General features: G+C 35.0%; 1 protein-coding gene across 4 annotated transcripts; it reads left to right on the forward strand.

Moving 5' to 3' along the window:
• Window positions 1-5,519: 5,519 nt before the first annotated feature.
• LOC125850454 (putative late blight resistance protein homolog R1A-10) lies at window positions 5,520-11,989 on the forward strand. Of its 4 annotated transcripts, none has more exons than XM_049530303.1 (3): window positions 5,715-6,827; window positions 10,260-11,603; window positions 11,727-11,989. In XM_049530303.1, the coding sequence occupies exons 1-3, from the start codon at window positions 5,753-5,755 to the stop codon at window positions 11,732-11,734; spliced, it is 2,427 nt and encodes an 808-aa protein (XP_049386260.1). In that variant the 5' UTR covers window positions 5,715-5,752; the 3' UTR covers window positions 11,735-11,989. The 4 variants fall into 4 exon arrangements, with proteins under 4 accessions (XP_049386258.1, XP_049386260.1, XP_049386261.1 ...); XM_049530304.1 differs by having other exon boundaries at window positions 5,715-6,120; window positions 9,565-11,603; XM_049530301.1 differs by lacking the exon at window positions 10,260-11,603 and having other exon boundaries at window positions 5,520-8,171.
• The last annotated feature ends 1,781 nt before the right edge of the window (window positions 11,990-13,770 follow it).

A 13,770-nucleotide genomic window follows, 5' to 3' on the forward strand; every position in this document is an offset into this window, starting at 1 on the left:
TGGAATTATGCCGTCACACCAGGAAACAGTAAAGAGAAGGCAGAAAGTGAAATACATCTGTCTGAGATTTGGGGGTCGTATTAATACTAATATATATTTTAGGATGTGTCAAATATGAAATGCTTCCTACAGTAAGCTCAAGTATTTACATGTAAATTGGCTGTTAGACTAACTAATGAATGGTTTTTCTTATTAGATTCTTTCTAGTTACTAAAGGCTGTTATATTTGGTGCTTTGTATAGTAGACCATTTAGTTGGGTCATGGCCATTCTGTTGTATGATTATAGTCCAGTGTAGATGAGTTGAAGGTTCCTATTGAAATTTTGATTATCATTGTGCATTTTTATAAAGAAGGCATAATACATAAATGTGCATTTCAACTTGGCCTCAACTGACATATATGTCCTCCAATTTCGGGTGTGCACAAGTAGACATTAAAACTATTCAAAAGTTGAACAAATAAACACACGTGTCCAATGTGACATCTTAAGTGGTAGTTCTGCGTCCTACCGAACATCTTATGTGTATGATGTCACATAGGACGTGTGTGTCTATTTGTTTAACTTTTAGATAGTTTAAGTGCCAATTTGCTGTAAGATTATTTTATCTATTTAATGGTTATTATTCTAGGCTCATTTTTGCTGTAAGATTATTATATCAGAGATTGTCTGTCCTGAAATGAATATTAATCTTCTTGAAATGAATACTAGTTTTCACTAAATTGANTTCCCATTGCTGAAAGCTAGGATCAGTAGGATCAGGTCTCACAACCTTCCCATTAATGAATCCTGTCTTGCTCTTAACAGATAAAGCTCTGAGAACTGCTCTTCTCCAGGATCTGTAACCAGTTCCATCGAAAACTGCAGGTAATAGGGATGAACTCGCATTCTCAGATGGATGCAAGTAGAAAGGACTAGGGATTTCTACCCTAACAGTGGATGCAGAAGCATTTGGAATGGAATCATTTGAAGAATCAACCATTGTGAATTGAAAAATTGGGAAGAAGATCAAGTCGAGAGCAACCAGATCAAACAGAGTTCACAAACAAAATTGACAGATCGAAGATCCAGTCGAGATCAACCAAATCAAACAAAAAATTCACATAAGAGAAAACGAAGCTCACAGATTNTGCAACAAATTTTAAAGTGACAGAAAATAAATTACAATCACAAAAAAATATGAAGTGATGAAATCAGCTACTGATCAGTCAAGCTCCTCCATTGATGGAGCTTCAACTCACATGAGAGAAGATGAGAGAAGAAGAGAGAAGAGAAGAGAAGAAGAATCTAGAAGAGCAACATGAAAATTATCTCTCATTGAATGTGAATTAAAAAGTACAAGAATTACAATGTGACTATATATATAATCACTGGCAGAAATTAACTAACTAACAAACTTGATTCTAACTAACTCTACTGTACATAACCGACTCTACTGTACATAACTAACTAATTATACTTTATATTCTCATCATGAAGAAACATAATTTTATTCATCAAGATTGCGGGTACAATTATGTTCATCGCTTGATTCTACTTTCCTAAGATTTATCCATGATTCAAGGATCGTTTGTGACATATTTCTCGAACTAGGATGATTTAGATTTGACCTCTATATGAATATTCAATGAATTTGTGGAATATTCGAGATATTGATCTTTAAAAATACCCAAGAGTTTTTGGGATGTTTTGAGATGCCTTTTAAGAGAATTTAGTACCCTTTATATAGGCATAAACTAGGGTTTAGGGTTGATTATCCTCCAAGAATTCTAATTCAAACTGCACACATCTTCTAGAGTCCCAATTCGAATTGAACACGTCTTGTAGAGTCCGTAAAATTTCAATATCTACAAATGCCCTCCTGCTTCAAGGCTTGTCGGACTGTAGACTCGATGAAACTCAAAGACGAGGCTTGAAATACTCATTCTTCCACCTTTGCAGCTTCAGATTTTCAGATTTGATTTAATAGAAAAGAGATGAAGGGCATATTTGGTCCCACTGGGCGTGCCAATTTGTTTGCAACAAATTTTAAACATATGAAAACTAAATAAACCACACAAATAAAATCTGAAGAAACATAATTTTATTGATAAATATGCGGGTACAATTCTGTTCCTCCCTTGATTCTACTCTCCTAAGATTTATCCATTATTCGAGGGCTATTAGTGGTGTATTTCTCGAATTAGGATGATTTAGATTAGACCTCTATATGAATAATCCATGACTTTTGTGGAATATTCGAGAGCTTGATCTTTAAAAATACCCAAGAGTTTATGGGATATTTTGAAATGCCTTTTAAGGGAATTTAGTACCCTTTATATAGGCATAAACTAAGGTTTAGGGTTGAGTAGCCTCCAAGAATTCTAATTGAAACTGCACACATCTTCTAGAGTCCCAATTTGAATTGAACACATCTTGTAGAGAGTTCCACAAAATTTCAATGTCTACAAATGCCCCCTTGCTTCAAGGCTTGTCGGAGTGTAGACTTGATGAAACTCAAAGACGAGGATTGAGGTACTCATTCTTCCACCTTTGTAGCTTCAGATTTTCAGATTTGATTTAAGAGAGAAGAGATGAAGGGCACATTTGGTCCCACTGGGCATGCCAATTTGTTTGCAACAAATTTTAAAGTGACACAAAATAAATGGCAATCACAATAAAATAAGAAGAAACATAACTTTATTGATAAATATGCAGGTACAATTCTGTTCCTCCTTTGATTCTACTTTCTTAAGATTTATCCATGATTCGAGTGCCGTTAGTGGCGTATTTCTCGAACTAGGATGATTTAGATTTGACCTCTATATGAGTATTCCATGACTTTTGTGGAATATTCGAGATCCTGATCTTTAAAAATACCCAAGAGTACATGGGATCTTTTGAGATGCCTTTTAAGGGAATTTTGTACCTTTTATATAGGTGTGAACTAGGGTTTAGGGGTAAGTAACCTCCAAGAATCCCAATTTGAGTTGAACACAATTTGTAGAGTCCCAACTCGAATTAAACGCATCTTATAGAGTCTCACAAAATTTCAATGTCTACAATTAGTATTAATATATAGTGGCGACTAATGGAGATGATTGTTGAAAGTAATTATTGGTTGTTACGTAGTGGTGGTTAATGATAATGATCATAAATGGTGGCTAGTGAACCGTGACAAATAAACAATAAATGTCGTTTCTTAATTTAGTATAAAAATTGTCTATATCAAAAGAAAGAAAACATTAATAAACCAGAGGAAGGTTCTCGCATGGTAAACATCCTTCACAAGTAGCTAGTCCGAGCTATTAAGGGTGTTAGTTAGTCGACACAGATCTGTTTTCACGCATCCAACTGGCATTGACTTAGTTATGTATTATTAATCCAAAACATTACAATATGACTACTTACCCTGTTGTAATATTTAACTGCTTCTTATTATTTTATTGATAAATATTAACATGGTGCTGCAAATTAAATTAAAGGGTGTTATTCACATGTTGCGGTAGGGTTGTATATGATTCCAAGATTATCTGTTTGACTTATCGGTTGTTGTTGGTAGACGTGCTAAATTATCAAAGAACCGGTAAGATTGTGATTTATCAGTTATTTATCATTATCGATTTGATTATTAGTTTAAACCATTGAGATTACACGTATCACTTAGCACACAATGTGATAAACAAATCTATTTAGAATAAATATTAGGAATGAAACCGATAATTGATGCTTTTTAAATTAAGTAAAAGCTGTCCATCATTAATATTACACCTACTCCTCTGATTTCACACACCCAACTAGTATTGACTTGGTTTATTTTTGAAGTGACATAAAATAAATGGCAATCACAATAAAATAAGAGGAAACATATCTTTATTGATATATGCAAGTACAATTTTTGTTCCTCATTTGATTCTACTTTCCTAAGATTTATCCATGATTCGAGGGCCGTTAGTGGCGTATTTCTCGAACTAGGATGATTTAGATTTGACCTCTATATGAGTATTCCATGACTTTTGTGGAATATTCGAGATCCTAATCCTTAAAAATACCCAAGAGTTTATGGGATCTTTTGAGATGCCTTTTAAGGGAGTTTTGTACCATTTATATAGGTGTGAACTAGGGTTTAGGGGTGAGTAGCCTCCAAGAATCCTAATTTGAGTTGAACACAAATTGTAGAGTCCTAACTCGAATTAAACGCATCTTGTAGAGTCCCCCAAAATTTCAATGTCTACAATTAGTATTAATATATAGTGGTGACTGATGGAGATGATTGTCGCTAGGGGTGTTCATAGGTCGGTTTGGATCGGTTATTGGTCAAAACCAAAACCAAACCAACTTAATCGGTTTTAAAATTATCAAAACCAAACCAAACCAAATATAATATACATTTATCGGTTTGGTTTGGTTCGGTTATTAACCATACACAAAAATAAAGAAAAAATTCTTTCAAAATGTGAAAAAAGTGACAACAATCCATTCAAAAAAAAAAATAGTTAGAATGACTGAAATTATTGAACTTTCTATCACTGAATTTATTATGATTAAAGCTTTAAAATTCACTATATTGGCTTAGAAGGAAGAGACATTAATATTTTCAGTCCCACAGAGAATTGTCATTGACACTCTTATACATGAAATCAATAAAATAAATATTTTCACCTCGGACATTTTTGCTTTCAATAAGTAAATTATAAAGAAATTATAATGAAAACATATATGAGATCTTTAAAATTGTTTATAAAAATAATATATTAAGTATGTATTAATAAAATATTTGTATATAATTCATCGGTTTGGTTCGCTTATTTCTTCGGTTTTTTTGAATAAAATCATAACCAAACCAAATACTATCGGTTTTCAAAAATCTAAACCCAAACCAAACCAAATCCAAATAAAATCGGTTTTATTTTATCGGTTTGGTTCTATTTTTCGATTTGGATCGGTTTTTATCCAAAGCGTGAACACCCCTAATTGTCGCTAGTAATTATTGGTTGTTACGTAGTAGTGGTTAATGATAATGATCATAAATGGTGGCTAGTGAACCGTGACAAATAAATAATAAATGGCGTTTTCTTAATTTATTATAAAAATTTCTATATCAAAAGAAAGAAAACATTAATAAACCAGAGGAAGGTTCTTGCATGCTAAGCATCATTCACCTTCCATCCTAAAGTAGCGAGTCCGAGCCTTTAAGGGAACAAGGAGCTAAGTCGACACAGATCTGTTTTCACGCATCCAACTGGCATGGACTTAATTATGTATTATTAATCCAAAACATTACAATATGACTACTTATCCTGTTGTAATATTTAACTGCTTCTCATTATTTTATTGATAAATACTAACATGGTGCTGCAAATTAAATTGCGGTATGGTTGTATATCAGTCACCAAACTGTCCATCATTAATATTACACCTACTCTTCTGATTTTACACACTCAACTAGCATGGTGTTGGAAATTAATTAAAGTTTTATTATAAATACACAAGAGTAGTACATTATTTGATATCTTGAGTTACATCTAAAAATTATTTTTGTTGTAATTCCTCTCCATATTGACTTGATGGCAGCTTATACTGCTGTAATTTCTCTTCTTCAAACTCTTGATCAACCAAATATTTCAGAACTCTTTCATGATCACAGTACTGAAATGCTCGATTCTCTTCAGGCTACAGCTGAATATTTTCAAGATGTTCTTGAAAACTCTAGCAACAAATCTTTTGAGGAAGATATTAGAGTTGTTGTTAGTGAGGCAGAGGATGTTGTCGAAATGAAGATTTCTGAAATCATCAAAGGCGAAAGCTGGACATTTGGAATTTTACAACACCATGATATGCTACCAGTTGTTGAAAAAATGGATACCACAAAGAAACAAGTGATTGAGATTCTTTCTCATGATTCTGATCAAATTCTTGAATTAACCGCGGATTCCTTGATTGGCGCTTCTTCTATGAGTGATCCAATGTTGTCAGATCACTTGAAAGATGATATCGTGCAGGGACTTGATGGTGACTTGGAGATAATAGATAAAAGATTGAGAGGACCAACGTCGTATCTGGACATTGTCACCATATCAGGTATGGGTGGCATTGGCAAAACAACACTCGCTAAAAAAGCTTATGATCATCTTCCAATCAGGTATCACTTTGACATTTTTGTTTGGGTTACAATTTCTCAAGAATTTCGATATAGAAATGTATTATTAGAAGCTTTACATTGCATTTCAAAGCAAAGAGTTATTGTGAACGCAAAAGATTATGTTAAGATGGAAGACAATGAGTTAGCTGACCTGGTGCAAAAGAACCTAAAGGGTCCAAGATACCTTGTTGTTGTTGATGATATTTGGAGTAGGGATGTTTGGGATAGCATATCACAAATATTTCCTAATTGCAACAATAGGAGTCGGGTCTTATTGACTACTAGAGAAACTGAGGTAGCGATGTATGCAAATACTAGTAGCCCTCATAAGATGAACCTCTTGGATTTAGATAACAGTTGGAAGTTACTTCGTGATAAGGTGTTTGGACTAGAACACGATCATCCTCCTGAGTTGGAAGAAATTGGAAAAACAATAGCAGGAAAATGCCAAGGACTTCCCTTAATAATTTCAGTGATTGCAGGGCATCTCTCTAAAACGGTCCCCAAGACATTAGAAAGTTGGAAGTATGTTGCCAAAACCTTAAGTGAAATAATTGCTAGTCATCCAAATAAATGCTTAGGAGTGCTCGGTTTGAGTTACCATCACTTGCCTAATCGACTCAAACCGTGCTTTCTTTCTATGGGTGATTTCCCAGAGGATTTTCAAGTTGATACTTGGAGATTGATCCAATTATGGATCGCAGAAGGTTTCATAAGGATGTCTTCTGGAAGTCGTGAAAGCTTGGAAGAAGTGGCTAAGAATTCTTTGGAGGATCTTATCAGCAGGAACTTGATAATGGCTAGAAAAAAGAGATTCAATGGTGAGGTAAAAGTATGCGGAATACATGATCTGCTGCGTGAGTTCTGTTTGATAGAAGCTGAAATGACAAAGTTTATGCATGTTGTGAGAACTCCATTTTCACCAGCACAAAAGCCTAATTTTCGTCGCTTCAGTATTCAAAAGCATATTGAGGATGCTTATAAGTTCTTACCCCGTGTAGCCAGATCTATCTACTGCTTTTCTTACTTGGATCTACCTTTTGAACCCCGTATTCGGCTTCTCCCTATATTGCCCATCTACCATCATGATCCTACAATACAAGGATTTTTCTCTTGTTTCAACCATCTCAGGGTATTGGCCATCTTCCCTGCCTGGTTCGGCTCATTTCCACTTGTGATTACGAAGTTATTTCATTTGAGATATCTCCAAGTTCGATGTTTTGGCAATATTCCTGAATCAATCTCAGAGCTTCTGAATTTGCAAACTCTAATTTGTGATGGTCATTCTTCAGAGATAACTTTACCTAGGAAGATATGGATGTTGAAGAACTTGAGGTACATACGTTTAGGGGGAGCCACTTATTTACCGAGTCCTAGAATAGATAACAATCTTGTGACAGGGATGCCAAATCTAGAGGAATTTTACAGTATTTGTTACTCTAGTTGTACAAATGAAGTCATTTCTAGCACTCCCAATCTAAAGAGATTGATCATTCGTGTACCTTCGAGCATACTACACAATATTCCGTATCGTCTCTTGGATATGTCGAGCTTGACAAAACTTGAGACATTCAAGTTTTACTGGAAAGGTTATTTGGAAGACCCCATCAAGATATTTGTTTTTCCAAAATCACTTAGAAGAGTGTCTTTAACTAGGTGTTGTAAGTTTATTTGGGAAGAGATATCATCAACTTTTATCATGTTGCGAAATCTTGAAGAGCTCAAACTTAAACGTTGTGGAGCCAAAGATGATGTATGGAGATTGAGTGACAAAGACATATTCAGAAGCTTGAAGTTGTTGTTACTGAGCGAGCTAAATCTTAAGGGTTGGGAAGCAAGCAGTGATAACTTCCCTAATCTAAAACGCCTTGTTCTGAAGAAATGCAGGGACCTGCAAGAAATTCCAACAGATTTCGTGGAAATTTGTACTTTGGAATCGATTGAGTTACATGATTGCACCACTACTGCTGAGGATTCTGTCAGAAATATCGAACAAGAACGAGAGGACATGGGATATAATATCCTTAAGGTCTACATCCATAACAGCCACAGTAAGTTATAATTCTCTCTAATTTGATTTTGGCCTTAGGCCACCAATGGGTTTGAGCCGCCCCTGAGTCCGAGTAACAGAGCTATAGGCTAGATGGGAGTATTTTGAATGAATTAAGTAATTATGGGTAGTAGCTATTTAGTAATGGTGGTTGATAGTAATGGTTGATGCCTAATGGTGGTAACAGGTGGTGGCTGATTATAGTTATAGGCTTATATCTAATAGGTGGCGGTGAATGATGTCAGCAATTATTAGTATTAATATATAGGACGTGGTGACTGATGGAGATGATTGTCGATAGTAATTATTGGTTGTTACGTAGTGGTGGTTAATGATAATGATCATAAATGGTGGCGAGTGAACCGTAACAAATAAACAATAAATGGCGTTTTCTTAATTTAGTATAAAAATTGTCTATATCAAAGAAAGAAAACATTAAAAAACCAGAGAAAGGTTCTCGCATGCTAAGCATCTTTCACCTTCAATCCTAAAGTAGCGAGTCTGAGCCATTAAGGGAACAAGGAGCTAAGTCGACACAGATCTGTTTTCACGCATCCAACTGGCATTAACTGCTTCTTATTATTTTATTGATAAATACTAACATGGTGCTGCAAATTAAATTGCGGTATGGTTGTATATCAGTCACCCAACTGCCCATCATTAATATTATACCTAGTCTTCTGATTTTACACACTAAACTAACATGGTGTTGGAAATTAATTAAGTTTTATTATAAATACACAAGAGTAGTACATTATTTGATATATTGAGTTACATCTAAAAATTATTTTTGTTGTAATTCCTCTCCATATTGACTTGATGGCAGCTTATACTGCTGTAATTTCTCTTCTTCAAACTCTTGATCAACCAAATATTTCAAAACTCTTTCATGATCACGGTACTGAAATACTCGATTCTCTTCGGGCTACAGCTGAATATTTTCAAGATGTTCTTGAAAACTCTTGCAACAAATCTTTTGAGGAAGATATTAGAGTTGTTGTTAGTGAGGTAGAGGATGTTGTTGAAATGAAGATTTCTAAAATCATCAAAGGCGAAAGGTGGACATTTGGAATTTTACGACACCATCATATGCTACCAGTTGTTGAAAAAATGGATACAACAAAGAAACAAGTGATGGAGATTCTTTCTCATGATGCTGATCAAATTCTTGAATTAACCGCAGATTCCTTGATTGGCGCTTCTTCTATAAGTGATCCAATGCTGTCAGATAAGTTGAAAGATGATATCGTGCAGGGACTTGATGGTGACTTGGAGATAATAGATAAAAGATTGAGAGGACCAACGTCATATCTAGACATTGTCACCATATCAGGTATGGGTGGCATTGGCAAAACAACACTCGCTAAAAAGGCTTATGATCATCTTCCAATCAGGTATCACTTTGACATTTTTGTTTGGGTTACAATATCTCAAGAATTTCGATATAGAAATGTATTGTTAGAAGCTTTACATTGCATTTCAAAGAAAAATCCAAAAGATTACGATAAGATGAATGACAATGAGTTAGCTGATCTGGTGCAAAAGAGTCTAAAGGGTCCTAGATACCTTGTTGTTGTTGATGATATTTGGAGTAGGGATGTTTGGGATAGCATATCACAAATATTTCCTAATCGCAACAATGGGAGTCGAGTCTTATTGACTACTAGGGAAACTGATGTAGCAATCTATGCAAATACTAGTAGCCCTCATAAGATGAACCTCTTGGATTTAGATAATAGTTGGAAGTTACTCCGCGATAAGGTGTTTGGACTAGAACACGATCATCCTCCCGAGTTGAAAGAAATTGGAAAAAAAATAGCAGAAAAATGTCAAGGACTTCCCTTAATAATTTCAGTGATTGCAGGGCATCTCTCTAAAACGGTCCCCAAGACATTAGAAAGTTGGAAGTACGTTGCCAAAACCTTAAGTGAAATCATTGCTAGTCATCCAAATAAATGCTTAGGAGTGCTCGGTTTGAGTTACCATCACTTGCCTAATCGACTCAAACCGTGCTTTCTTTCTATGGGTGATTTCCCAGAGGATTTTCAAGTTGATACGTGGAGATTGATCCAATTATGGATTGCAGAAGGTTTCATAAGGACGTCTTCTGGAAGTTGTGAAAGCTTGGAAGAAGTGGCTAAACATTATTTGGAGGATCTTATCAGCAGGAACTTGATAATGGCTAGAAAAAAAAGATTCAATGGTGAGGTAAAAGTATGCGGAATACATGATCTGCTGCGTGAGTTCTGTTTGATAGAAGCTGAAATGACAAAGTTTATGCATGTTGTGAGAACTCCATTTTCACCAGCACAAAAGCCTAATTTTCGTCGCTTCAGTATTCAAAAGTATATTAAGGATGGTCATAAGCTCTTACCCCCTGTAGCCAGATCTATCTACTGCTTTTCTAACTTGGGTCTACCTTATGAACCCCGTATTAAGCTTCTCCCTATATTGCCCATCTACCGTCATGATCCTATAATACATGGATTTTTCTCTTGTTTCAACCATCTCAGGGTATTGGCCATCTTTTCTTCCTGGTTCAGCACATTTCCACTTGTGATTACAAAGTTATTTCATTTGAGATATCTCCAAGTTCGATGTTTTGACAATATTCCTGAATCAATCTCAAAGCTTCTGAATTTGCAAACTCTAATTTGTGATGGTCATTCTTCAGTGACAACTTTACCTAGGAAGATATGGATGCTGAAGAACTTGAGGTATATACATTTAACGGGAGCCAGTTATTTACCAAGTCCTAGAATAGATAAGAATCTTGTGACAGGGATGCCAAATCTAGAGGAGTTTTTTGGTCTTTGTTACTCTAGTTGTACAAATGAAGTCTTTTCTAGCACTCCTAATCTGAAGAGATTGATCATTTGTGTATCTTCGGACATACCACGGAATATTTCGGATCGTCTCTTGGATATGTCCATGTTGACAAAACTTGAGACATTCAAGTTTTACTGGAAAAGTTATTTGGTAGACCCCATCACGATATTTGTTTTTCCAAAATCACTTAGAAGAGTGTCTTTAACTAGGTGTTATACATTTATTTGGGAAGAGATATCATCAACTTTTATCATGTTGCCACATCTTGAAGAGCTCAAACTTAAACATTGTCTAGCCAAAGATGATGTATGGAGATTGACTGACAAAGACATATTCAGAAGCTTGAAGTTGTTGTTACTGAGCGAGCTAAATCTTAAGCGTTGGGAAGCTAGCAGTGATAGCTTTCCTAATCTAAAACGCCTTGTTCTGAAGAAATGCAAGGACCTGCAAGAAATTCCAACAGATTTCGTGGAAATTTGTACTTTGGAATCAATTGAGTTACATGATTGCAGCACTACTGCTGAGGCTTCTGTCAGAAATATCGAACAAGAACGAGAGGACATGGGATATAATATCCTTAAGGTCTACATCCATAACAGCCACAGTAAGTTATAATTCTCTCTGAAAAGTTCTTCGATTCTTCACATTAATTAAAACCTTATTTTTATTAAATCATACCTCTTTGAAATTAAGATGATATCTTGTACTTTTTATCTTGCATATGCAGGGAATTGAAGCTTATTTTGAGGGATCATCTAATGCTATCTTCCGAATTCAGAACCTTGTACTTCATATTTTTGTTTTTATATTCTGATCGTTTGTTAATTTCATGTTTTCGTTGATGGACGGTGCTTTATGTGATTGATATCGATAACATTTCTCATGGATGGTACTTGGTAGTAACAGTATGTAATGGTGGTCGGCAGTAATAGTTGCTGTTGGATTATAGTTAATAGTAGTGGTGAATGATGTCAGTAATTGGAAATATAGTATGGTAATTATGTAATTATGGTTAATGATGATGATTGTAAACATTCCTTACATTAATTTTTAAGATAGTGAATCCAAATCACCAAGGGAACGGAAATGCTGAGAGCTATTAGAAGTGATAAAAAATTTAAAAGAAGAAAACTTTAATCAAATAAAAATAAACGGAGACAACACAACACATCTCACACACAACTGGCATTGATAAACACTAAGTTGGTGATAGAAATAAATTAATGGGTGTTGTTGCATTCTGGGATTAAAAATTCAAACACCACACTATCTTCCAAACATTATGTTATCAGAAATGTTTCATCAAGTTATCAATCACCCGAGCGTTGAGCATTAGGCATGAATAATAGGGATGGCAAAATGGGTAGTTAATATGGGTATCCACTCATGTTTACCCATTTTAACTGGGTTGGGTATCCAACTCAGTTAGAAATGGGTAAAAACGAATAATATCCATATTACCCATTTAAAAGTGGTAGTTAAATGGATAAAAGATATGCATTCACACACACAAAAAAAAAGTGATAAAGGGTGGGGTAGTACGAAAGTCTTTTTTCTTTAAAAAAAAATCTATAAAAAAAAATGAAACCTTTTTTTACATTTTTTTTTGGATAGGGGGTGGGGGTGGGGGTGCTGGTAGGGGGTGAGTTCATAAATTTTTTAAAATTTTCTTTTTTAAAAAAATTTAAAATTTTGTTAATTTTTTTTAGATGGGGTGTGGTAGGGGGTAGGGTGTGGAGTGGTAATTTTTTTTAAAAAAAAAATTAAAAATTTTGTTAATTTTTTTTTGGAATGGGGTGTGGAGGGGCGGGGGGTGGTAGGGAGTGTTGGGAAGGGGGCTGGTAATTATTTTTTTAAAAAAAGATTTAGATTTTTTTTAATGAAAAACAGTTGACCCCTATTTACCCATTTCCACGAGTATGGTGCTCAACTTTATAATTTTCATCATTCTCCCATCTGAGAATAGACTTCTCCTGGAGTCTCTTCTTGATCTAGAATATTGATTTCTTTGCCATGCTTATTTTCTTAATTCTTTAATTCTCTTACAATCTAAATATGTACAGACTTTAGTACCAGTGTGAATTTTCTGGCTACAATATGATATTCTCACTAGTATAGTTTCTATCTTTGAAGCGTTGCTAGCCTTTGTATCTTAAACAATCCGAGAAGTCAATATTAGCCAAATTATGCGCTTTCTACCGAACTTTGTCAGTGTTAGCCAATTATTTTTCTGCATTTTCAATAATATTGTCACTATTTCAACAACAACCACAACAACATACTAGTGTAGTCCTACACATTAGGGTCTAGGGAGGGTAGAGTGTATGCAGACCTTACCTCTACCTCAAAGGTGAAGTAGACACGGTTTTTAATAGACCTCCGGCTCAAGACAAAACCAGTCTAGAAAAAGACATAATGGAAGTACAAGAGACAATAGATAGTTATAGAACGATATACAACAAAGTAATACTACAACGAACTACACAAAATAATAAATAGGAACAAAAATTGAAGAACAAGAAACTACAAGAGTAGTCCTACGATTATTAGTAAGGGCAACAAGAGAAACACTCTTACCTACTAGTATGGACGCACTCCTACCTACTAACCTTCTGTCCTGATTTGTGTCCTCCACATCTTCTTATCTAAGGTCATGTCCTCGATAAGCTGCGACTGCACTATGTCCTGTCTAATCACCCCTCTCCAATACTTTTTTGGTCTACTTCTAACTCTCATGAATCCATCCATAACCAACCTCTCACACTTCTGCA

This window comes from Solanum stenotomum, unplaced genomic scaffold (assembly GCF_019186545.1).
Source record: "Solanum stenotomum isolate F172 unplaced genomic scaffold, ASM1918654v1 scaffold17111, whole genome shotgun sequence".
NCBI lineage: Eukaryota > Viridiplantae > Streptophyta > Magnoliopsida > Solanales > Solanaceae > Solanum > Solanum stenotomum.